Below are 25,721 nucleotides of genomic sequence, written 5' to 3'. Positions count from 1 at the left end.
CTGCTTATTTGTGTATCTCTAAGCCGCAAATATTTTATGCAAAAATTTGTGCCTCTCACAATTTTCATACAATTACATGAGGTCTGTAAGAATAACAGGATCACAGACTATCCTTGAGAGGAGTTACCAGAGTCTTTAGAGAGAGAGGATAAAACTTACAAGGCTTTCTTTTCTTTCATTTTCACTCGGTTATATACACATTTGCACAATCTCAAAGGCAGGACTGAACTCAGAAGACCTGGGACGAAAGGGGTGGGGAACAACTGGCAAGTGCAGCATATGTACATACACTGGAACACTGGTGAGCAAATACCCTGCAGCAAAATAGGCAGCAACCACAAAAGGAATCCAAGTTTGGAAAGAACCTTTGGGCCACCAGCACTTCTTACCAAGACAAGCTAGAAAATGCCAACACGTAAGTGTAATCATAAACTGACATGTCTTACCCCTAAAAGGGCAGCAGGTAAGGGCCCAGGGGAAAAATAATGTGGGAACCTAGCCCAGGAAGGAATATATAAAAGGCGAGATCCTATTCTGAAGCAGAAGACAAACACAATTAAATGAAGTGAAAGACAGTAGGACAAAGTCAACGGATGAAGGAAGAAAAACAAATACACAAAGGTCACAAATGATCTCAAATACACAAGGACAGAATGGAATGTGTACATCAATGCCATGAAAAACAGAAGCTGCAGTAATATCCTAAAGCAAAGGATGTGGGTCCAACAGAAGATGCCACCGTTGAACTTCAAGGGCAGTTTTAAATAGCAGAGAGTTGCAAAACAGAGCTGAGGCAGGGCTCGTTCTCAGAACCACCCAAAGGAGGGAGGCCCCCCAGTTTCAACACTTTAATCAGGCTGTGGTAGAGACCATTTGATTGGCTTGTTGGTGAACAACCAGCAAATAAGGTACTGACGTCTTTGAGATCTTTTAGATTAATAGAAATGATCTTGGTACAAGTTTTGAACAATCCTTAAATAGAAACGTTAGTATAAAGAATCCTGATTAAACATGGCAGAGTAACACCTCTATCTATCCCCACTCCTTCCTAAAACACCACTAGAATGATAATAAAGGTCTGTAGCAGGACAAAGAAACAATCAGTTCAGGAAGAGACAGCATCAAGAGTTGTCTCTATAAACATAATAATAATAATAAAACAATGGATTAACTGTAAAAAAAAAAAGGGAGAGAGAAAGAAAGGAAATGTAATCCTAGTAAACCAAGTGACTTAGCTGTGAATAATATTTACATAATCAAAATAATGCAAACACTGAATGCTAACTTAGCAACAACAAAAGTAGTACATTGAACAGACAGCCCACAGTGAGTATGAGATGGGAGATGTGAAGGAAGGGGTAAAGGGAAGGGGAGTGTGTGGTGTCCAGGTGGTTGGGGGAAGAATGTGTAAGAGAGAAAAATTCTAATCTTTTACCTACAGAGGTAAATGCCAGAAGAAACAGTTAAAACAGTTGAAAGAAGCTGTCTCTGGGGAAGAAGAGGACACTGCTTATTTTTGTTGTTGTTACAAACCTCGTAGTAGCATTTGACTCTGTAAAATAGATTCAGTAATCTCATTTAAAAATAAAAATTAAGTAAAGAGGAATGCTAATATTGATATAATGTTGTAATATAATATTGATGAGAATCAATATGTGTGCACAGTCTCTTGAGATTTAGTAGATCTAAATTAAAAGATCTATTGAAGGTAGAGACAAGTTGCCAGGACCAATCACTCTCCAATCTGTAGAGCAATCTGCTTTTTTCATTATCTGACACTTCCATCTTCACAGATGTTTACGAAAGGAAATATTTCTAAATTCTAAATGTTCCTTCTGTTTAGTTCCACAAACATTTATAGAATTCTACTATGTGCCAGGTACTAATGCTAGAAACTGGGGACATGAAGAAATAATAATAAAAAGAGAATGTTCCTGATTATAAAGACTTTAAGAGTCCAGTAGGGGAATAAGACACACGAACAAACCATAATCTATGGGACAGTCAGAGAGAGCTTTTTATAAACGCAGCGCAGATCATGGGAGTGGGGACTGTTTGTGATAAAGCTGGTCAAGGAAGCCTTCTTAGTGTTAGTTGTAGCTGAGCAAACCCCTAGTAGACTGAGGGAGCAAGCCAGGGGGTCCCAGGCAGTCTTGTCCAATGCTGGCTGCCTCCTGATGTCTTAACAGTACTTGGAGCACAGAAAGCACACAGTAAATACGTGCTGACCTGAGGTTCTGTCAGCAACCCAGGTATCATTAGAATAAACTCTTTTCTATTAAAACTATTTGGAATTAATCAGTTACTTGTATGCAAAACATCTTAAGGATTAGACTACAGGAAGTTGCCTCCCTGCACAAAACCTTCCATTTTCTTCTAAATCCAAATGTGGCCAAGAGCGACTAATTTACAGAGGAGTTAAGAGTGTATGTGGTTTGAATAATCAATTCTTTGGGCCTTGACAAAAGAGAGTTAATTTCTGGCCTCTTCTCCTTGCAAAGCTGCTAATAACTGAGGTGTGTGGGAAGCTTTATATCCAGGCTCTCGTAGCTTCCAAGCCACTGAAAGATGTTCTATGGGTCATTCCTTTCAAAGAGCATACGGCTCAGAACGAGGAGATATGAACCTGCCACATCCTCATTTCTCCCTTGCCTCTCATAGTGAGAGCATCTTGCGGCCCCGAGTATGGTTTTAACCTTTATCAAGATATGAATTTCATACGGCATGCCCTTAAATACCAGATAAAGTTTGGGTTTTGTAGAAACTAAAGAAACAACAACCAGCTCCAATGTTGACAGGTTAAAGTGATTTCCAAGGGTAATTTTGAGACATCAGACTTTTGTTATACAGTAAGTTTAGAATCTAACCCCTGTGATGTTAGTGAACAAAGCTATGTTTATTATTACCCCAAATTGTCCTTACTCAATTTCCACTAAGTATTTTCTTCAACCATGTGTTCTCTTCCATATTTCCCCATTTTCCCTGTTACATTGTTAATTTTTTTCTGAAGGTCCTATTTTAAAGATTTATGTAACATTTGAGAAAAGAAATCTAAAATATACATAAATATGCAACCTAAGGTCACTCCAAGTCAATTCTGTATGGAAAATCACTCACTGAATTTTTAGATAAGCATGTGCATGTAATTGTTCTAGCAGTACAATGCTGCAAGCAGTATTACTTTTTTCTTTCGAGAGAGACTGGTGGAGAATGTTACTTTTACATACTACACTCAAGGAGCCACCCTCACAATGAAGCACACCTCACAACTGGAGGAAATGAAATCTAACAAGGTAACAGAAATAGTTTGAAAGAGGTTGAATCCCTCTAGAAGTAAGTAGGAAACTCCTACTAAAAGTGTTAAAATGACTTTCATTTCATTTAATCCTATATAAAGCATTAATACAATTCAGTAAGTTTAAAATCTGCATTAAATCCAATGCCATTAAAAAAAAATCAAACTAAACGCCTTCTTCAAAATCTACAAAGACATACGGGGTAAAAATGTCAAGGTGTAATCTCTTCTTTTGCTACAGAATCCATACAATATAACCCAGCCCTACAAACAATCCATTTCTGGGAAAGACATGAATAGATTCAAGAACAAAGGTGGGAAAAGAAAGTGACAAACACAAATTGAGAGACTTTTTACCACTAAGAAAAGTCTCCCTTGAAAAGCTCTAGGGAGACAGGGCATTGGTTCTCCATACCAGCAACCATCACCTGGGAACCTGACAGAAATGCAAATTCTCGAACCCCAACCTGGACCTACTGAATCAGAAACCCTGAGAACAGGGTCCTGCAATCTGTATATGAACAAGTCCTCCAGTGATTCTGATGTAGGCTAAAATGTGAGAACCACTGATATAGAGTGAGATGTCAGGAGGGCTTGAGGTCTTGCCTTGGGAATTCCAACATTTAACACAGGAGAAGGAGCCTGCAAAGATGACTAGGAGCAACATGAAGAGAGGAGTAAGAAAATGAGGAGAGTGTCTCAAGAGGCAGAGTGGCAAATAGTACTGAGATATCACTTATGGCAGCTTCAGAAGGGACTGGAATGGGCTGAGAAGTGAGAAGGTGTTGAGAAAACAGGGATAGTAAATATAGACAGTTCTCAGCAGTCTGATCATAAAGGGGAGACAGACAGGGTAGAGATGGAAGTGGTCGACAAGGGAGGATTTTTTTTTGGCCATGCCACACAGCTTGCAGGATCTTAGTTCCCCGACCAGGGATCGAACCTGGGCCCCAGCAGTGACAGCGCCGAGTCCTAACCACTGGATCACCAGGGAATTCCCAAGGGAGGATTTTTTTAAAAAAGAACAGTAATGAGTATGATGAACTTCTGGGGGAATAATCTGGTTGAGAGGGAGAGAGTGACAGTACAAGAGAGACAGGGAGCTGACTGCAGTGGCACACCGAGGGGGCAGTGCAGCTGTCTGACTCAGCGGGAGGAGACTTTACTACTTACAGCATTTAGAATTGCTATCCATGGTGATAAGAAAAAGCCGACCAACTTTTTGTTGGTTTTATTACTGCTTTTAAAATTCCTCTAGATACTGCACCCCTCACTGCCTGCACTGGGGCGGCCCACTCCCACTGCCCTGTCCTTGGTGTCACGGGACGATAGTAAAAGGTTTCCGAAAAGGGAGGAGGAGATGGGATCAAAAGCCCAGGTGAAAGGACTGCCCTTGGCTAGGAGGGACAGATCACCTCTTCAAGCAGAAGGGAGGAGGTGATAAACATGATGGGCACTGATGTGGTGAGTCTGAAGTCTAATAGCAGGAAGGAGATGCCATCAAATGGCTTCTCTTCCATGAGGTCACATGCAAGACCATCCCTACTGTGAGATGCTATGTCACATTCTCTTGGCCTGCTGTAACTAAATGTCTGCTTCGTCATATCCATTCTCACTAAGCAACCTTCTATGTGTGATCAAGCTCCTCTCGTAGGCCTGCCCGTGGGGCAAGAATGTGCTGACCACACAGACTTGAATGTGTCTCAGTGGTTTCTCACAGTAAATTGATAAACTGGTTTTTGAACATGATTTGGTTTCTTTGTAGCCTGACAACAGATATGAGACAGATCATGATCCTTTTTATAGTTACATTCCTTACTGAGTTATTTTCTCAGGATCTGATTGCTTTTGCACAAAGTGACTACAGTAAATCTCTGGGCCTACAGAGGCATGGACCAGATCCATAATTAAGCAGCCAATCAGAGGACTCCCCTTTTCTGTCATGCCTTGCTCAGCAAAAGCTGGCTTTTCATTAGCTGTCACTGGCCTGATTTCCACCTCTTTTCTCTCAATTCATTTCTACATCCATCTGTTCATTAAGATATTTTAAACTGGCTATCACTGAATTGACCTACTAGTTTTTGCAGGGAGGAATTTCCAAGAATAATGCAGGAAATAAAACAAGGACTTCAGTGAAATCGATTGGTATACCACCATTGCTCATTTATTTATTCCATTATCCATTCAACAAATATTTACAGACTATAAACCTTGTGCCAGGCTTGATATTAGAACCATGGGGGATCCAAAGTCCTCAAAGGATTATAATCCAGAAATAAAAGCAATTATTAGTTCCACAAAACACAGTCTTGTGGAAATGGACTCTAACTGACTGCAGGGGGGAAGTTAGAAATAAAGAAAAAACTCTTTATAGTAAAAGTGATTAAATAGAAACAGGCTATCAAAGGAAATCCTGGAGGCTGAGTAACTTTAAAAATATGATGACTTAGAAACAGACAGCCTTGCCTAGAGGCAAAGGTTCCAGCAACCCGCCTGGAATTAAGCACAGAAGTGACTCAGAACTTTCTGATATATAAAGAACACGCCAGTCTCTTTGCAGAAGGAATAAGTCAGGCTGTGAAATAGTTTAAGAGTTTATTTAGGGTTCTTACCCCCAAATGCTCAGGGACTGCAATCCTTGGGTTGCCTTGCAAACTAAATCTGTCCCTCCTTCTTATCTTTGCCCCACTTGCTCCTCTCCATTACAGTTCATGCTCAGGCATTTAAAAGATGCAGTTTTTCCATAACCTGGAATTTTCTGCCATTGAATCATGTCAGCTACGCATAGACACACTACCACTCAAGTTCTGTATAAATGATTTGATGACGTTGGGTATTTTAAAAGTGCCTACCACACAGCAGATGCTCAATTAAGATTCATTTCCTCCTTTCCTTCCTTCTGTTTTTTCTCTTCCCTGGTGAGGGAGGGAAAAAACAGGAACCAACAAAAAAGACAGGTCTCCTGTAAGACAGCATTCTTACTGAAAAGGTTTAAACCACTTCTCATTGCCTACCTTGTGTCTGCGGGATGTAAGGAGACAGGAGTTTTGACCTTTTCTTTTCATATCCCTTCTGTGTGATGTCCCCTAAAATAGCAAGAACAGAAACTTAGGTTATGCATTATTCTTACTCTGTGGTTGTTCACTGTAGAAATAAAATTAATTACAGAGTGTTACAGAATTACTACATAGAGAGTAGGAAAAAAATGTATAGTTCTTTGCCAAGGATTTTGCTATGTGTGATTTCCCACAGGATTGGAGCTGACTTCTTGTGGAAAATTGCAGGGTTTATCCCTACACCAATCTAGCAGAGCAGTATGCTGCATTCCATGTCAGAGATTCCCAAGTTCCTAGGGCACCCCCTGTTTCCGTGGTATTTAAGATATACCAAAATGGAACGTGGCAAGGCTGGCAGACAAATGAACTTCTCTCCAAGGTTTTAGTTTGACCAAATGAATGCAATTGACTTGGGAGGTATTCAATTACATTGCTCTGCAGAACCACATAAAAATCAAAAGTCCAGTTAAGGGGAGAAGTCAAGGTTCACGCACTGGGATGGGATTTTTGAAATGCACTTTTGCACCCTAGGATCTGTGCTGGAACTTGGAGCTGGAATTCCCATATCCTCTCCACTTGGTTCACTGGTTTGTATTATTTCGATTCATGTATGTCTTTTTCACAAGGTTAAATGAAAAAGTACATATACAATAAATGCAATAAGGATAAAACTGATTAATAGAGGAGAAACTCTGTGGCTGAAGAGTTCAAGAAATATGCTTGGTCCTAAAGAAAGGGTAGAAAATGGATGGGCAGAGAGCATGGTTAAAAGGACCAGGAAATGCAGCAGGAGAACAAAGGGACATTTAAGGGACAGTGAGTAATTCAAAGCCGGGGGAATAAATATATCTGGTGAATAAATATATGTGGTGGGGAGAAAAAAGCCTATTCTGATGGATACAGAGATTTGAAATCATGGGTGATGAACATTAGATGTGTTGGCCTCAGCATCTGACTGATGGAGCAGATGGCGGAGAGGCAGCAGGGCTCACTGAAAGGCTTAAGCAGGCGAGTAACACTTGCATATCACAGAGTGCAGCAAGTTTACTCTTCCTGAGGAGCGTGGAACCAAGGGTAAAAGCCAGAGAGGCTAGTTCTTGCCCCAGTGCTACTACAGTGATCTGGGCTAGTAGCTTAAATTAAAGATAGAGGTAGAAGGGATGAAAAGAAGTGAATGGATTAAGAGAGACATTAGGGAGGAAGACTAGATAGGATTTGATGACTGGTTCAGTGTAGGATGGAGAAGGTTTTTGGCTTGAGCAACCAGGCAGATGGTCATGATATTCTCTGACAGAGAAATACAGCAAGAAGTGCATGTTTGGTGGGTTGAAGAAGATGACAGTTGAGCTTAGGAAAGGGCTATGAGACACACAGGAGGAGATGTCCAATCAACAGTTGGCTACATGAATCTAGAACTTCAGAAAGAGATATTGATTTGGAACCATCAGGATATAGTTGAAAAATAAATCGATACAATCTCTGGAATAATTTGGCAATTTCTATCAAAATTCTGATTCACCAACTGCACTTCTAGGAATTTATTCAACGATAAAATTCACAGAGGCGCACAAAAATCAGTATAGGAATATTCCCTGACCCATTCTTTGTCATGGAAAAACTGGAAGGTCTCTAGATGCTTACATTATAGACCATCTGTATCAGTGGCTTTCAACTAGGAATGACTTTGCCCTCCAGGGGACAACTGACAACGTCTGGAGACATTTTTGTCACAACTAGAGGAAGGGATGCTACTAGCATCTAAAAGATAGAGGCCAGGATGCTGCTAAGCATCCTGCAATGCACAGGACAGGCCCACGACAAAGAATTAACCAGTCTAAAATGTCAGCAGTATTGAGGACAAGAAACCCTGATCCACATGATATTATGCAGGTATTCCAAATGTACTGGCACAGGAAGCTCTCTAAAATATATTAAGGGGGGACTTCCCTGGTGGCGCAGTGGTTGAGACTCCACACTCCCAATGCAAGGGGCCCAGGTTCGATCCCTGGTCAGGGAACTGGATCCCACATGTACGCTGTGGCTAAGAGTTCACGTGCCACAACTAAGGAGCCGACGAGCCGCAACTAGGGAGCCCCCCTGCCGCAACTAAGGAGCCCACGTGCCACAACTAAGGAGCCCACCTTAAGGAGCCCATGTGCTGCAACTGGGGAACCGGCAAGCCAAAACTTGAGACCTGGCACAACCAAATAACTAACTAAATAAAAATATTAAAAAACTTTTTTAAAATAAAATAAAATATATTAAGGGTAAAAGGCAAGTTGCAGAACACTAGGTATAATAGGAACTAATTTTGTAAAAAAAAAAAGGTAATAGAAATGTTTGCATATATAAAGAAAATAGTCTAGAAGGCTATATATATATACATATATTAAATGTTTATCCTTGGGGGAATGAGATTATGGGGGATTTTCATTTGTTTTATATACTTTAACAGAGTTTGATTAAAAAAAAAAAAGCCTGAACGACTTGTATAATCTTGACAATAAAGTTTTTTTCATTAAGAATGAATAGTTCTGTAGATATATATTTGTTAACATAATAAGATGGTCAAATTATATAAAAAAGGCAAGATACTAAACAGTTTACACAGTATATTCAATTTCTGGAATAACAACATTTTTATACATACATGTATATGCACAGAAAAAATTCTGGATTTTTATACACCAAAATATTGAGTGGTTAGTTATGGCCTGCAAGATTATGGATTGGTTTTAGCTTCTTTGCAATTTTGCTTGCCTGTATTTTATACGTTTTCTACAATGAGCATCCATTATTTCAAGAAACAAACATTTTAAAACTGCAATCATGACTACTTACTAGACTGTACAAATTTAATCACAATGGCCCTTCATCTCTGTTTTCCTAGTGAAGCAAGAAAAACCCACAGTGCATTTTTGGAAATCAAAACCAAGCCTTGTCAAATCTGCAAACTGCAGAGTTTAGGTAATCTCTAATAACACACAAAACTAATAGAGATGTGGGAGCCTACCAAGGAAACATTCCTGAGAAACAGGAAATCATGTCTTTTATTGCAAAAGAAACAAGCATTCTCCTGTCCCATTCCCCACTCACAAGCTCCCCTACCTCCACCACGCGCACACACACACACACACACACACACACATGTGCGCACACACATGAGCGCACACATGCCACTCCCTGAAAAGCACAAAGACCACTTCTGCTGGCTCAGAACACATCTGATAAAGTGAAAGGGCTTTAAAAGCTTTCTTCAGTGTTTAGAGTATCAACCATTCACTGTCGGTAAATGATCGTGGGACAAACTGCTAGACTTGGTATCATGGACATTACTCAACAACCAACCATCCCAGGTTTTGAAAAAGGTCAATAAAGAGAGTCTGATTCAGCCATGCCAATTAGCTCCATTTGTTCCATAAACGAGCAAAGACAGTGAAGAGCCCTAGGAGAAGATGCACTGCAAAGAGAAGTGAGGACTATGGTGATATAACTTACAAATGCCCCCTCCCTTTTCTCTGAGTACAAGACCCTGCTCAAAAGTCACCTCCTCTGCGACACTTGCCACCAATTGTTAGTCACTTCCTCCTGGTGCCCCTACAACTCTGCACACACTTCTGTGATAGCACTCAGCACATCACTGGTATTTTAATTATTGGTTTACACATCTATGTCCCTACTAGACTGTGCACTGGAGGGCAGGGCCTGTGTCTTGTTTATCTCTGTAGCCCGCCTGCAGCCCGGCACAATAGACACTTATTGAATGAGTGACTGAATGAACTGGTAAAACGAAGGCAGTGAAAGAACAATAAATCAACGAGACACATGTGCTTGGGTGGAAAACTGGAAATGGGAGAATGAGTGGGGAATGGGTCTTTACATTAGCAGGAGCTGAAACGCCCAGGGAGAGAAATTTAGTGAACCAAAAGTTTACTGAAATTCGACAGCTAGACCTCGAAGATGGCCAGAAAAGCAAGAGAGGAATAGTACATAAATCACTGGGCACTAAAATCGGAAGGAACTCCCACCAGATAGCGAGGTATCCCTTAGTCAGAGAGCAAGACCAGACAGAAGGAATTCAGTTATCCCACGTAACTGAATTTGTTATCCACACTTCTGTCATTGCCTCCTACAGTCTGTGCTCTTATCACTCTTACCACCTGTAGCTAAGCACTAAAGCAATGCTTTTTTTGCACTAAAAAAATGCTTTTTGCTGCACTAAAGCAATGCTTTCTAAACTTGCCCAATTTTTAAGAATCACCCGAGGAATTTGTAAAAATACAAATTCCAGGCCCCTCCCATGAAGATGCTGATCCACTAAGTTTGGATGAAGATCCAGATACCTGTGTTTCTAACAAGTTCCTTCCAATGAGTCTCAAAATCCAGGAAGTGTGGAAATCGCTGCACTGAAGAATCCTGTCTGGAGTGTGCTGGACAGTTCTGCTGACTTAATGTGAGAAGGGTGCGTGAGAAGGTTGTCTCGGCGACATGGCCTCCAGGGAGAGCACGGAGCCTCGGGAGCTCACAGATACTAAGTCACACCACAGGCATTCTTACTCACAACAGATTTTTTGCCAGCTGGCATATAAAACAAAAAGGAGTGCCGTAATTATACCTGTATAAAATTTGCATTAAAATGGCACAGAGCTAAGTTAAACCTGTTGTTCAAGTTTTTTGAGAAGTAAACAAATACAGGGAGGATTAGCCTTCCCCTCCCACTAGGGTAACGTATTTCTTCACCCACTTAGTGAACACTCAGAAGAGTAGCCACTTCCAGAGGTCTGCAGCACCCAGCAGGTGTGAAGGCTCCTGGCCTGATGAGACAGGGACCCAAGAGACCAGCCCTGAGCAGTCAGAGACCCACGTGACCCAAGACTGTCTAGATGCTTCAGCACCACCACAGTCTTGAAGAGCCACACCAGACCGATGGAGAGATGGGTGTGTGGGGCAGAACAGAAAGGAAGCGTGTTCCCAACTTCTCTCCTCGCCACCTGGGATCAATGAAAGTGGCTTGGCTCAGGCAGCCCGCAACTCATCTCCCAGCAGAATGACAGAGCGCCTGGGAGGAGGTGGGTGCGAGCCTGCCAGCCAACCCAGCCTCTTAAAGGTCAGCGATGATAGGAGGAATAGTCCCACAAGTCAGTTAGCAGTTCGGGGAGTGTATGTTTACACTGGAGGAGCGGCACCATGCTGTGGTTCAGAACCTAAGAGCTAGACACAGCTGCACCTGGAGCACAGCCTTATCACTTCCTGGCTATCTGACTCTAGACAAGTTTCACTTAACCTCTTGATACGTGTCGGTTTCCATGTCTGCAAAATGGGGAACAATAATATCCATGTTGCAATGTTTTTATTTGTGATTAAAAGTACTTAGTGTGGGGACTTCCCTGGTGGCACAGTGATTAAGAATCCACCTCCCAATGCAGGGGACACGGGTTCAAGCCCTGGCCTGGGAAGATCCCACATGCCGCGGAGCAACTAAGCCCGTGCGCCACAACTACTAAGCCTGCGTGCTGCAACTACTGAAGCCCGTGTGCCTAGAGCCCGTGCTCTGCAACAAGAGAAGCCACCGCAATGAGAAGCCCACACACCACAACAAAGAGTAGCCCCCACTCGCCGCAAGTAAAGAAAGCCTGCACGCAGCAACAAAGACCCAACATAGCCAAAAATAAATAAATAAAATAAATAAATTTTAAAAATTAAAAATATAAAAATAAAAGTACTTAGTGTGGGCTCTGGGATATCAAAAGTTCCAATAGCCATAAACATTTACTGAAGGCCTACCCTACTGGCTGGGTGGGGCAAGGGCAGGCAACTATGTTCAGAGAGAGGAGACAAGGCACACAGCATCACTAATGCTCCACAATGAAGCGCCACGGACAGGTGCACACCAACTGCAGCGTGGGGCCCAGAAGGGAGTGTCGTGCTCTCTACTTGGGTACCGAAAGAAAGCTCTACAGAGTGGTGACATTGGTCTGGGTCTGGCCTTTCTACTATCAGAGCTATGACATGAACTCCTAATGGCGCAGTCACTTATTGCTTTACTAGTTTTCCTCTGCTGCATGGGTATGGCCGTGTTTGGTAGTTCCTTTATGATTCTCATCTCCCAGAGAGAAGTAGGGCAATGTTAAGTAATTCTCACAGATGACCTTGTGCAGCACCCTGAGCAATTAGGTGCTAAATAAACACAGGGTCTGGGAAATTCTGGAGGGTCACCAAGTCGGATGTAAGTATGGTGTTGTTGGACAAGGATTACAGCTTGTTGAGAGCAAGGATTACAGCTCTAGCCATAAACTCTTTCTGCTCCGAAGGAAATAAAAAGGTATGTGCCACTGCAGCTCTGCCTCAAAGTCACACCTATTCAGTCAGAGGGGGCAATGGCTGGGGGGATTTGGAAGATGCCACAAAAAAACATTTTTGAGCACTGAATGGATGACACACAGAGTGTTAAGCAAAGATGAATAAAATAGTATCCATGTCTTCAAGAAGTTTCAGGTCTAAAAAAATAACTACGATAAAAGTGACAAGTGCTACATTAGAGATTATGTACAAAGTCTTACGTAAGTATGAAGGAAGTAACGGTGATAAAAGATAATTATAATATTCAATAAGAATAAATAAGTAAACAACAACAACACTTATCAAGGGCTTACTACGTATCAGTCTCCGTTGAAGAGCCTCACAGCAGTCTTATCAGGTGATATTATCATCATTCCCATGTTATAGGATGAGGAGAGTGAGGCACAGGAAGTTTAAGCAACTTGCCCGCAGTCATACCTAGTAAGTGCTATGGTCAAGAACTGAACCCAGGCAGACCTGGCTCCAGGGCGCCTCCTCTTAAACACTACACTACATTCATTTTCAGAGAGAAGCTCCAAATTCAGCTTCAGAAACACTGGGAAGACTTCACAGAAGTTGCTCTTGGGTGGGGTCCTGAAGGATGACTTCAGACAGAGAGACACTGAGGGTGAAGACACTATTTCTCAAACCCTCGGCTGTGAAAGAGAGTGGCATGCTTGGAGCAACAGGCGGATATGAGAGCTGTAAATTCAGTCTCCCGCAAACAGGGCAGGACACTGGCCCTACCGCTACTCCTGCAGGTCCAGCCAAAGGGGAGCATCAACACGGGATCCTCAGAGGCTTGAAGTTTAGGGCTTATATAATCTCATGGGTCATCAATTTACTTCCCCCTTCCTTAAATGCCTCTATATAATGCAGCCACCATTCTAGATTTTCAAAATATTCTGACAATCCATTTAATCTGCCAAAAACTCCTCTTCAATATACAGGAAAGGCATGACCTTTATGACAGAACAAGAAACTGAGACATGAAAAGATAAATATCTTTTTTAAGGATACACGGCTAGACTAGAATCTGGGTCTTTGGTCTTATTGTTCTTTGTCCATTGTTCATTTGTAAGTGGCCCCCAAATCAGACACAATGAAAGTATAAAACTAACCTATTGTTCATAGAATGAACAGCATGGGACAAACAATTTTTATGACTCACCCCAAAATATAGATGACTTTCAAGAAGGCATTAAACACCAGCGGCACCACCACTACCACCCTGCCTGCAACAGGGCTCTGGGTGAATTGTCTCTTTTAGCTATTTTTTAAATGAGACAGCCAACTGTAGAAAATGTCCAAGTGCATTAAAAAAACAGTCAGCAAGAAGTGATTACACATCATTACTAAATACTCAGCTAAGGGAGAATGTGGCCTCTCTGTTTTGTTAAGGAGTCATTAGGAGGGAAAGAAATGAGAGACTGAGAAGAAAAAGTTCTAGACTCATCACCTTTAAATCTATACCTGTATCTAAATCCTATTCTATCCTCTACATGTAAACGTTAGACCGGGAAGGTGGGACACGTTGGCTATGACTGGAGATGGGGAGTCGGACTGGGATTTATGGCTATTCGTATGTTAGGAATATAAATACACACATAGAGAGAAAGAGCCAAAATATAGCTGAGAATGTGAATGGGGTCAGTCTTAGCAAAACTGAAAAGGGCAGAGGATTTGGATCATATCCAGGAGACATGGGCCAGAAGACAAAGAAAGTTATCGATCGTTAAATTTTACCATGTTCTCCTTACAGTGACAATTCCATTCAATGAATTACATGTACCAGCCACGGATCCTCCAAATATCCTCCTTCCAGAGGTGATATATAAAGGTTCACAAACATACAAAATAAAGGCTCATCATCACCGAAAACAATGGCCTTACCCCTTAAGCCAGATATAGAGGCATTTTGGCCTTTTTTTCCTACCTAGTTTTCTTCCCTTATCTGAACTAAAAGGGGCTAAGAGGACTCCAAAGAATTTGAAACCTTGAATTACTTTTAAAACTCTCTGAAGTTTCTTTCTGCACATAGATAGGACTAATCTTATGTTGAAAGGAGGGTGAAAAGATACAATATTTTCATAGTCTAGCAGAAGTAAACCTCTGTTAAAATACTTCAATCTGCTGAAAGATGAGAATTTTTACTTTATCTAATTTTTCTTTTGGAAAAAATCAGTGATTCTAAAGTATTCAACTGGCAGCCTATAAAAGCTACGGTCTTCTCTTCTTTTAACTTTGTTAATCTTACAAAAGATTTTCAAGAAAATTTAACTTCAAGACATTCAAATTTCCATTCTCTGTAGATGTCCCCTCACCTCATTTAGGACAATAACTAGACATTTCCCACATCAAGAACTTGAGAGTAAGCCCAGACTGCTTTCTCCCAAAACTCAAATCACAGAATTGCTCTGGCTGCACCGTTCTGTTTTCTAGGTCAAATATATATGAATTCTTACAGATGGTATTTCACCTAAGGCACCAAGCAAGTTCAAACGAATAAAAAGCAACAGAGTAAAACACTTGAAACACACGGAGAAACCAAACTCTAAGGCTACTACATCATCAGGCAGCTGGCTAAACTAATTCATCTAATGCAAAAGGTATGTTCATGTGTCCATTAGAAAAACTATGTCTGCAAATAAGAGATCTGCTATACAAATGACCTGAATGTTTAACCAGGACAGGAGGAATCTCTGAGATGGTTCAGCCAGTAGAAGAAGCACAGGGTTTAGCATCAGGCAGACCTGGACCTGGGTTTGGACCCTCAATCTGCCATTTACTGGCTCCTGGACAAGTTACTGAACAACTCTGCCTCAGTTTCATAATAGGCGAAATTGGAATAACTCCTACCTTGAGGGCTTATGATGAGTCTTGAATGAGAGAATACATACAAAAGTTCCTGGCACGTAGCACACACTCGACTAGTTGTATTTGACACCACCCCAGCCCCAGTCCCACCCTTAAGTCCTAATATTAACTTTATCCTTAAAAGGGTTATTTAGAAAATTCTGGGTTGGTAGGTTCTCTTTAAAAAAAAAAAAAAAATTTAAAAGAGGAGAGAGTGCATTGTCTCTAAAGACACATCATGGCACAGTTCTAGATCCTTAGCAGTAGGAGCCAGTGAAGTTAGTGACTTTGGGTGCTAAGAGTCTAAAAGAAGGAAAACATATCAAAGAGGAAGAACAAATATCTAAACCAGGAACGAGCAGATTAGTTCAAATAAATATATATAAATGTCTGTAAATAAAACAGTGCCATTATGTACAAAACAGGATTACATGCATCTGACTATGGATGTTGTAGTTTTAATTTAGGGCTAAAACTACAAATGCCTCGAGTGGGTGGGGAATGGGAAAAAAAGAAAAAGAAAAAGAAAAAAAAGGTAATTTTCTTTTCAGCTTCTTTTTTTCCCTGATTTTTATCTTTAATTTTCCTCAGAAAATTAGAAAACCATTTCTTACAAGGACAGCTAGGTATATGCAATTACTCTGCCTTTATTCTAGCATCGATCAGAATAATTGTTTTAAACTAGGCAATATGTAATGACATCTATACCATTCATCGACTCTGAATTGAACAGTGCATGGTGCCAGGCAATCTTTGTCAATGGTGCAGATGAAATTAACAATGAATCGAAAATCTAAGTATGTCCTCTCTCAAGTACAGAAATAAAGTGAAAAATTTTAAACACAGGAAGAATTTTGTTGGTAGCCAGTTCACTGCTCTGGAAACCAAAGACGCTCAGGGAAAAATATAAGTAGGGAGAATACCACCACTGTTGTAGTATGTGGATCACAAAATAAGCAACTTGTTTGATCTCAGATTCCAGGTGTCAGAAGACTTACGTTTTCTTCTCTGTTTTGCTCCAAACTAGGTCTCTGATCCTGCAAGCCACTATACTTCTCTGGGCCTCGGTTTCCATATATGTAGAAATAAGGATCAAATGAGCTCTAAGGCTGCTTTTGGTCAATGTTTGATGAATGCCACTTGCCTGGCACTGCTATGTGTGACAAGGCAAAAACCAAGGGAAGGGGCTTCCCTGGTGACGCAGTGGTTGAGAGTCCGCCTGCCGATGCAGGGGACACGGGTTTGTGCCCCGGTCCGGGAAGATCCCACATGCCATGGAGCAGCTGGGCCCGTGAGCCATGGCCGCTGAGCCTGCACGTCCGGAGCCTGTGCTCCGCAACGGGAGAGGCCACAACAGTGAGAGGCCCGCGTACCGCAAAAAAAAAAAAAAAAAAAAAAAACACCAAGGGAAGGTATCCAGTAGGCAATAGGACAGATGAGCTCTGGGTAAGATATATACATTCTCTCCATCACTGTAGAAGGTGGGAGCTGAAAGCTTGGGTGTGAATGATATCATCAGAGGGAGTACAGTGTGAAAAGAGAAGGGCAGAAAAGAAATCCTAGAGAAAACTAACATTTAAAGAATGGGCAGAGTTAAAAGAGATGATACTAGGACACAGCAGGGAGACCAGGAGGGCACAGGGGGACGGAGGAGAGAAGAGGGAGAGGGAAAGCGAGAAGGAGATGATGAATAATGTACACTGTCACAAATGTAAAATCAGAATCGAAAAGCACCAGCTAGATTTGGCAGCTAGATCACCAGTGGCCCAGTTAAGAACAGTGTTAAAGGAACTTGAGGAAGAAGACAGATTATTTACAGTACTAAAGCGTAGATAAGTGGTAATATGAGAGTAACAGATTTTTTTCTTTCAATATGTTTTGTTATAAAGTGAACAAGATATGGGGCAGTATCTACAGAAGGCTACAGAGTCAAGGAGAATGAGTCTTCTTTTCTTTCTCTTGAAGATGGACAAATTTATGTATTATAGAGAAAGAGCTATTAGAAAGAGGGTGAAACACTGATTCAACCAACAAAAACTAAGAACTTGCTACCTGCAAAGCACTACTTTAGAGGTACAGAACAGAAGAGGATGGACTTGGTCCCAAAATTTATAGTCATGGTCATGAGTTTTCCAGCACAGAGATATCCTTATAATGACAATCATATAATGAATGACTTAAATACAAGTTTGATAAGGGCTGCACAGAAGTTGTCCAGGGGCTGAGAGGGCTCTGACAGACGTCAGCAGGCACGTTGCTCAGCGCAAACCTGCAGGCAGTTTCTGGGCAGCTAGCTGGGTAAGGCTGTTCTGAGGAAGTGGGTGACATTTAAGCTGAGACCTTAAGAAAAAAATGAATACACTTAAATATTCTGAAAACGACACAGAAGCTGGGGGCAGGGGCAGTGGGCCTGCAGTAGTGCTAAGCACATCCCCTGAGAAGACCTTGAGGGGGACACGTCTGGGAGGGAGCACAGCTGAAAGCCAGTGCGGCCAGTGGGGTGAGATGAGGTAGGGGAGGCAGCAGGGGCCCAGATCCTGCAGGGTCCTGGAGACCATGCAAAGGTTTAGGGATTTCATTATAAATGAGAGAGAAAGCCTTTGAAGGGCTTTAAGCAGGAGAGTAACATGATGAAACAGAGCCAGGGAACAAGGCAACTGACAAGGGCTGAAGTTCCTGAAAGGATTAGAGGGAATAAGATCCAGAGCTGGGGGAAGGGGTACCTCATGGGTCAACCTATGCTGGGAATGTGGTCTGTGTCCTTGATCTGTGAGTGCTTCCTGGGTGTGGAACCGTTTATCCTCAGCCCTTGGGCTGCCTGACAGAGCTTAGAGAAGCTGGGAACCCTGGAGCAGTCACCTCAAGCAGGCAAACAGCCTTTTTAATCCCACTGTCCTGAGCAAATATTATCATTTTCTGTGTCTGTCAGGATGCATGAAAGATTGGAAGTGCTGTAGGACTTTAATCATATCCCTTTCTCGGAGAAAGGAGATAAGGATGGATAAGGCAGTACAGTTGCTGAGGGAGCCCTGGGGGTGGGGGTGGGATGGGGGGCAGAAGACAAAGGGACTCTGGTCAGATGACCTCTAAATTTCTTTCTGCATAGGCATCAGAGTAAAGGTTTTTGATCTATTTTTCCCCCTACTTTCATTTAGTACTTACCTCATGCCAGGTACCATTCATCAAAACATTCACCATGTAGGGACTTCCCTGGTAGCGCAGTGGTTAAGACTCCGCGCTCCCAATTCAGAAGACCCGGGGTCGATCCCTGGCCAGGGAACTAGATCACACATGCATGCCACAACTAAGAGTTTGCATGCCACAACTAAGGAGCCCACCTGCTGCAACTAAAGGAGCCCATGTGCCGCAACTAAGGAGCCAGCAAGCCACAACTAAGGAGCCCACCTGTTGCAACTAAGACCCGGCACAACCAACCAAATAAATAAACAAACATTCACATGTGTTAACTCACTTAATCTTCAAAACAATCCCATAAGTGGTATTATTATTAGTCCCAGTTTTCAGGTGACAAAGTGAGGCACAGGGAGATTAAGTTACCTTCACAGGACACACTACTGTGAGAGAGCCAGCTTCAAACTAGACGGTCTGACTCCAGGGTCCAAGCTCTTAACCACTACTCAACACTGCCTTGCTAAGGCTCTTTGCTGAGAGGGACCAAAGAGCTGGAAGAGAGGGTTTTGGTAAAGATATTGAGTTGCCACTATAAGAATAGGAGGTAAAGCAGGAACTAACACACCATTGTAAAGCAATTATACTCCAATAAAGATGTTAAAAAAAAAAGAATAGGAGGCACATACTCTGAAGATATAGTGTGTAGTCCCAGCTCTGCCAGCTGTGTCTGAAAAAAGTTAATCTCTCTAAGCCTCAATTTCCTCAACTATAAAACAAAGATAATAGAATATACACTTTGTGAGGATTAAAGCGATAATACGTGCAAAGTTCTTAGTTCCTAGCACTTAATAACATCTGCTACTCTAATGGCAGAGGGGGTTAACTAAAGAGATGAGAGTGTGTCAGGCACTGACGAGAGTCCAGGGAGAGAGGACAAAAGGAACTTTTAGTGGCACCAATTTCCAGTTTTGTGATTTTCTCCAGTAACCTCTGGGAGAAGGCTGATGGTCTGAATAACTGAGAGCTGGGTTTTAACAAGAAAGGGGAATGGAAGGGAAGGAGGATGATGGGACCCAGGCTAGCAAGTATTTATTAACAATCAATCAATAATAAATACTCGTTGAATAAATGATTTGTAATACTATCAACCTAACTTCTATAACTTTTTAAAGTTTCTATGGGGAAAGCACTCAATTCACCTTGAGATAGCAGAATACATCACCCTCCAGAAGAAATAATAGGATTCCAAAAGGAGAGAGTACGGAAAGGAATTAGAGAAGGGAGATCAGGAAGGTATATAAAGGTTCCCTGCTAGGCTAATTCTCCTTTCCCACCCCCCATACCTGTTTTTCATTTCTCACTTTGAACCTACTAAACACCAAAAAACAACAACCAAAAAACAAAAAAAATGATTAAAGACAAAAACCATGAAAAAAGTGATAAGGAAGACTAAAGATTAGTTTATGTTGTAGAAGAAACACTAAAAATTGAAATGTTCTTTGGCATTTCCGCCTAAAAGGCCTGGGGGGCAGGGGCAGAGTCTATAAATGAAGAGATAATTGCTGGTGCAGGGAGCAGGTTTGTGGGAATTGGTAGAAACTGAGAAGGGGATCAGGTCTGGTGAAAGAGTGACTGAGGGATGGGTTACTAGAGGAAGGGAGAGGATAAAGCTATCAGAAGAGGAAAAGGGAGTTCCTAAATCCAACGGGGTCCATCCTGAATCAGACTTCCATAAAAGATGGCCAGATGCTGCTGCCAGTTCCTCTTTCTACCATGGCAAAATTTAAAAGAACTAGCTGGTGGTCACTATTTTTAAAGATTAAATAAAAACAACCCACACCCCTCAATGCAGCCTCAACAAAAAGAATAAATGTTAAATGTTAATAATACTCTCAGGAATAGAGGCTCCCTGAGCAAAAGCAAAAAGAATAAAAATGATCTTGCAGCTACACAATTGGTAATAGAAAGCTGCCCGTGGCTTTTCACTGGCCCAGGAGATAATATCCTTAGCAGGTAAAAAAAAAGTAGAGTGAAAGAAAGAAATGGGATAAAAACGGCTTAAGGATTTTTACAAATGACTTGTAATTTTGTATACACCATTCACCAGTGTTTAGGAGCTGTAACTTTCGGTTTGGCTGACGAAGAATGGTTTCTTTCTTTCTGTAATGTGTGTGTCTCTTGTTTCCCTGGAGATATTTAAATCTCCAATACCATTACCTAAAAAATCTACTTCTTTCCCGCAGTTTCACTTGGAGAAAAAAACAACAACAAATTCCTTCCTAAAATAGCAAAGACAACAATGCAAGGAATAATACTTCAGAGTCTGAACAGATATTTCCTGTACTTCACTCGAGGTACTAATCACAATCAAAATTAGGAATTAAAAGGAAAAAAACACCACTACTGACACTTATCCTCAGTAACAACAAAATACCCAGTACACCATTCTTGCCCTACCCTCATCACCCCCCCAAAACAAGACACTGCTTGCTACCTGTCTGAATATTACAAAAATAAACTTTGAGAGCTGTCAATACATGGAAATGTGAATATTAAGCAGGATAAACAGTCATCATAATAACAGTAGTGTAAGTAATGAGAAAAGCTACTGTTCTAGAATAAAAGCTAGAAATAATCTAAAGTTGGATTTGTTCAATTAGTAGCTGTATACTTAGAATTTTTTTTAAAACTTTACTATTAAAATTCTTTCATTCAAAATATTTTGTCGAGACTTCCCTGGTGGTGCAGTGGTTAAGAATCCGCCTGCCAATGCAGGGGACACGGGTTTGAGCCCTGGTCCGGGAAGGTCCCATATGCTGCGGAGCAACTAAGCCCGTGCACCACAACTACTGAGCCTGCGCTCTAGAGCCTGTGAGCCACAACTACTGAGCCCGTGTGCCACAACTACTGAGCCCGTGTGCCACAACTACTGAAGCCTGCGCACCTAGAGCCTGTGCTCCGCAACAAGAGAAGCCACCGCAATGAGAAGCCCGTGCACTGCAACGAAGAGTAGCCCCCGCTCGCCCCAACTAGAGAAACCCCACGCACAGCAACAAAGACCCAACGCAGCCAAAAATAAATAAATAAAATAAATTTTAAAAATATATATATATTTTGTCATTGTGAATTTGAAATACTATTTCCTTATTACCTTTCCCATTTGAAGTGTTTTTGCAATGTAGTTTTTTCAGAATGCAATTTTGATATTTTAACAGAACATGAAAGGTGAGGAAACAGTATAAAAAACCAAGTATAAAAGAAAGAAAAGCCAAGCATAAGCAGTTTGTGTGCCAAGGAGTTTAAAGACAGACAAGTGCCCCCACCAACTCTTCTTTTCTTCTCCAGAAGAGAATTTTTAGCTGGGTAAAACAACCCTCAGGATAAAAACCACATTTCGCGGTCCCCTCACAGCTAGGTGTGGTCAAATAACTAAGTTCTGGCCAATGTGGTCCAGACAGAAAGAATGTGTGCAACTTCCAGGTCCTGCTCTTTAAGGGAAAAAGCACGTCCTCCCTTTTTCTCCCTTCCTGACAGCTGAAATGGGACTGTGGTGAGCAGTCATCTTGGACACGGGCTGACGGCCAGATCCAAGGATGGTGAAGTTCAGGACAGAAAGAGCCCAGAGACTGACGACCTCATGGAGCAGAGTGGCCACACTAGTGCAGACTATTACATAACACAGAAGTCAACTTCTATTGGGTTTAAGTACCTGTTATTTGGTATCTCTGTTACATACAGTCAAACCCATAATTCGACAAATATATAGTAAATGAAGTGATTTCCAGTCTGTGGCAGCAAATGATTGCTGCTACTTGTGTCCCCACCAGAAGCACAAACCATGGCACTAAAACTGTTAAAAGCTAATTTAACTGTTACATAGGTGAGACATACCCTCATCAACTTCTCACTGTTAATCCTCTTGATAAATCTTTTTTCACAACCAGTTTTATGTAAATGTGATTTTGATCCAGGCTGAATTCTTATAAAGTAAATCTGGTTTACTTATCTGAAATCAAAATATTGCACAGCAACTCTTTGTAGAATTATCTAAGAACACACATTAAGAGTCTTGAACTGGGCGCATCAATACACTGTGCATGTTAAATATTTCTGATAGATGCCGTTTCCATGAAAGGTTTTTAGCACAATCAGGATGGCATTTCTACACTGTGCTTGTGTTTATTTTTATTCTTAAAGTTAAAACAGCAATCATTTGATATGCGGAGCTCCCCATCAAAATATTACCTAAATAAACTCCCAGTTAAAAATAGATGCTTGAACACAAATTCCAATTACCAATTTGCCAACTGTTGAAGGACTACAGCCTGGAAATAAGCAAGCTGTTTGAGGAATGATGTTTTCAGACTAAGAGCTTGCTATACCAGAGCCATTAGTAATCCAGGAAATTCTCTGAGCTTCAACAAGAGCAACTCTGCTTTTACTGATAACACTCAATCATGCTTCAGTGTAAGACCGTGTTTGAACAAAAACCCCTCACCTTAGCCAGAAGATTTTAAAACTACCTAATATACAGCTAATAGACATAGAGCAATAAGCATATAGCTGCTACTGAAAAAAAAAGTTGTCAAGTAAAGGAAGAAAGATAAATCACTGGAAAGACCTGATGTGATGAAAAGAAGTAATGAGATTATCATTAAAAAAATTGTTTTCAATGTTTAAAATGTTTTGGATATTCCATGTCTGTGTGATGCTCCAAAAGTCAAACAGATCTAGGTTGAAAGCCTAGCTCATCACTTATCAGCTTTGTCTCTTTGGACAAATTCCTTAAGTTTCCTGGGTCCTTGTTTTTTCCATCTGTAAAATGAGGAAACCTGTACTTGTCTCACAGGACTGTTAACAGGATTGGGAATGTACACAAAGCTCCTAGCAGTGTGCTTAGTTCAGAGCAGACAATCAATAAATGCTACTTCCCCTCTCCACCCACTCTGCCCCTGCCACCAAACACCAAACTCTCAGAACAAATTTCAAATGAAAGGGTTCTAGGTGGGTTGTATGCCTTTTTGCAATGAGTGATATTTATGTTGGAGATCAGCTAAAAACACTTCCCTGGATGAAACCATACATTCACACAAAAATTTGCACATGCATGTTGATAGCATTATTCACAACCAAACAGTAGAAACAATTCAAATGTCCAACAACTGACGAATGGATAAACAAAATATGGTATGTCCAAAACCAGAATATTATCCAGCAATAAAAAGGAATAAAGTACTGGTACATGTTACAACATGGATGGCCTTGAAAACATTACGTTAAGTGAAAGAAGCCAGTCCCAAAAGACTGAATTTTGTATGATTCCATTTACATGAAATGTCCAGAAGAGTCAAATCCATAGAGGTAGAAAGTAGAAGGGGTGGAGTGGATGGAAAGTGACAGCTGATGGGTATGGGGTTTCCTTTGGGGGGGATGAAAGTGTTTTAAAACTAGATTGTAATGATGGTTGCACAACACTGAACTTACTAAAAAACACTGAATTACATATTTTAAATGGGTAAATTATGTGGCATGTGAATTATACCTCAATGAAGCTTTAAAAAAACCTCACTGCGGGGCTTCCCTGGCAGTGCAGTTGTTAAGAATTCACCTGCCAATGCAGGGGACACGGGTTCGAGCCCTGGTCCGGGAAGATTCCCCCATGCCGTGGAGCAACTAAGCCCGTGTGCTACAACTACTGAGCCTGCGCTCTAAAGCCCACGAGCCACAACTACTGAAGCCCACGCACCTAGAGCCCGTGCTCCACAAAAAGAGAAGCCACCGCAATGAGAAGTCCGTGCACCGCGAAGAAGAGTAGCCCCCGCTCATCGCCACTAGAAAAAGCCCGTGTGCAGCAACGAAGACCCAATGCAGCCAAAAATAAAATAAATTAAAAAAATAAAAATAAACCACCTCATTGCATCTAAAATGTAATAAATCAAATCATGGCTATTCAAAATATACTATCATCTAGAAAATAGACTACACTGGTGGGTATGTGTATATAAACCTCTAAGTCACTTTATAATGTCTTTAGCAGTTCATCATGTTTATTTCTTTCTACTCATTATATACAATGGATGCCTTATCTCCTGTGCACCTCAAATGATACCAGCTATGTACCATACTTGAGAAAACTGAGAAGAGCCACTCAGCTTAAATCTCTTGTAGAATTCTAATTGATATACATTCTTTTTAAACAAATAGAACATTTATGAAAACTGACCACATACTAGACCATAAAGTAAGTTATAAACATGTCAAAGAACTGCTATCCTACAGACCACTTCATATGTCAACAATACAATACAAATCAATAAAAGGTAACTTTTTTTAAAGGCCAGCTATAAAAAATAGTCTACTGTGCCATTTACTTGTATTATATACTGTGCATGTAATATATATATACTGCCACTTGATAATGTTAGTTCATAAGGAAATGGGCTGAGGTTGGGTGTATGTTTGCATACTGCCAACAGACCTTGTTATATTTAACACATTTGTTTCTCAAAAAATGTATATAATCAATCATATTTAGGAGCATTTGGGAATTTGCTATTTAAAGCATTCATGGAGTGAATCTTTTTGTACTGTAAATAATTATTGCCTAACTCATCTGCACTTAATTCTTTCAAAAGCTTATTCTGTATTTCGCAGAGAATTCAGTACACTATCACTATCTGGGAGAATACAAGCCATCAGGAGCTTGCATGAGATGCAAAACAATACAGAGAAAGGAATTTGGTGCTCTGGTCAGTGCCAAGGTCAACATTTCCCCAAAGTGTTCTTCTAATTCAGCAAGCCAAGGCCTGGAACCAGTCCACGGCTTTATCATCACTGTGGATTTATCCTTGAGCAGTTCCTGAGAAAAGACCTCCACTGGGTCCTATCTTGGCAGAAAAATGGGACCAAGCTTCAATCACTTCAGGTGACCAACTAGCTTAAAAATCTGAAAGACAGCCACTGATCTTCCTCACCACTAAAATGGCAAGCCAAGTCATAGCTCTCCCCCTTCCTTTCCAGGCTAATGTCACTGAACCACTTGA

At 41.1% G+C, this 25,721-nt stretch overlaps 1 protein-coding gene across 5 annotated transcripts in view; it reads right to left on the bottom strand.

The window, feature by feature from the left end:
- DIP2B (disco interacting protein 2 homolog B) overlaps positions 1-25,721 on the bottom strand; it is a 233,498-nt gene that overhangs the window by 109,609 nt on the left and 98,168 nt on the right. For 4 of the 5 annotated variants that reach the window (XM_033436309.2, XM_004274331.4, XM_033436313.2 and 1 more), the window contains exon 2: positions 6,310-6,381. The exons of the other annotated variant lie outside the window; for it this stretch is intronic. In XM_033436309.2, the coding sequence (XP_033292200.1) occupies positions 6,310-6,381 (72 nt within the window). The remainder of the gene's footprint in view (positions 1-6,309; positions 6,382-25,721) is intronic. 5 annotated transcript variants of the gene reach the window in all.

The sequence above is a fragment of the Orcinus orca genome, chromosome 11 (assembly GCF_937001465.1).
Source record: "Orcinus orca chromosome 11, mOrcOrc1.1, whole genome shotgun sequence".
NCBI classification, from domain to species: domain Eukaryota; kingdom Metazoa; phylum Chordata; class Mammalia; order Artiodactyla; family Delphinidae; genus Orcinus; species Orcinus orca.
Note: the sequence above shows the minus strand (reverse complement) of the source record. Positions and strands in the feature narration are given on the sequence as shown.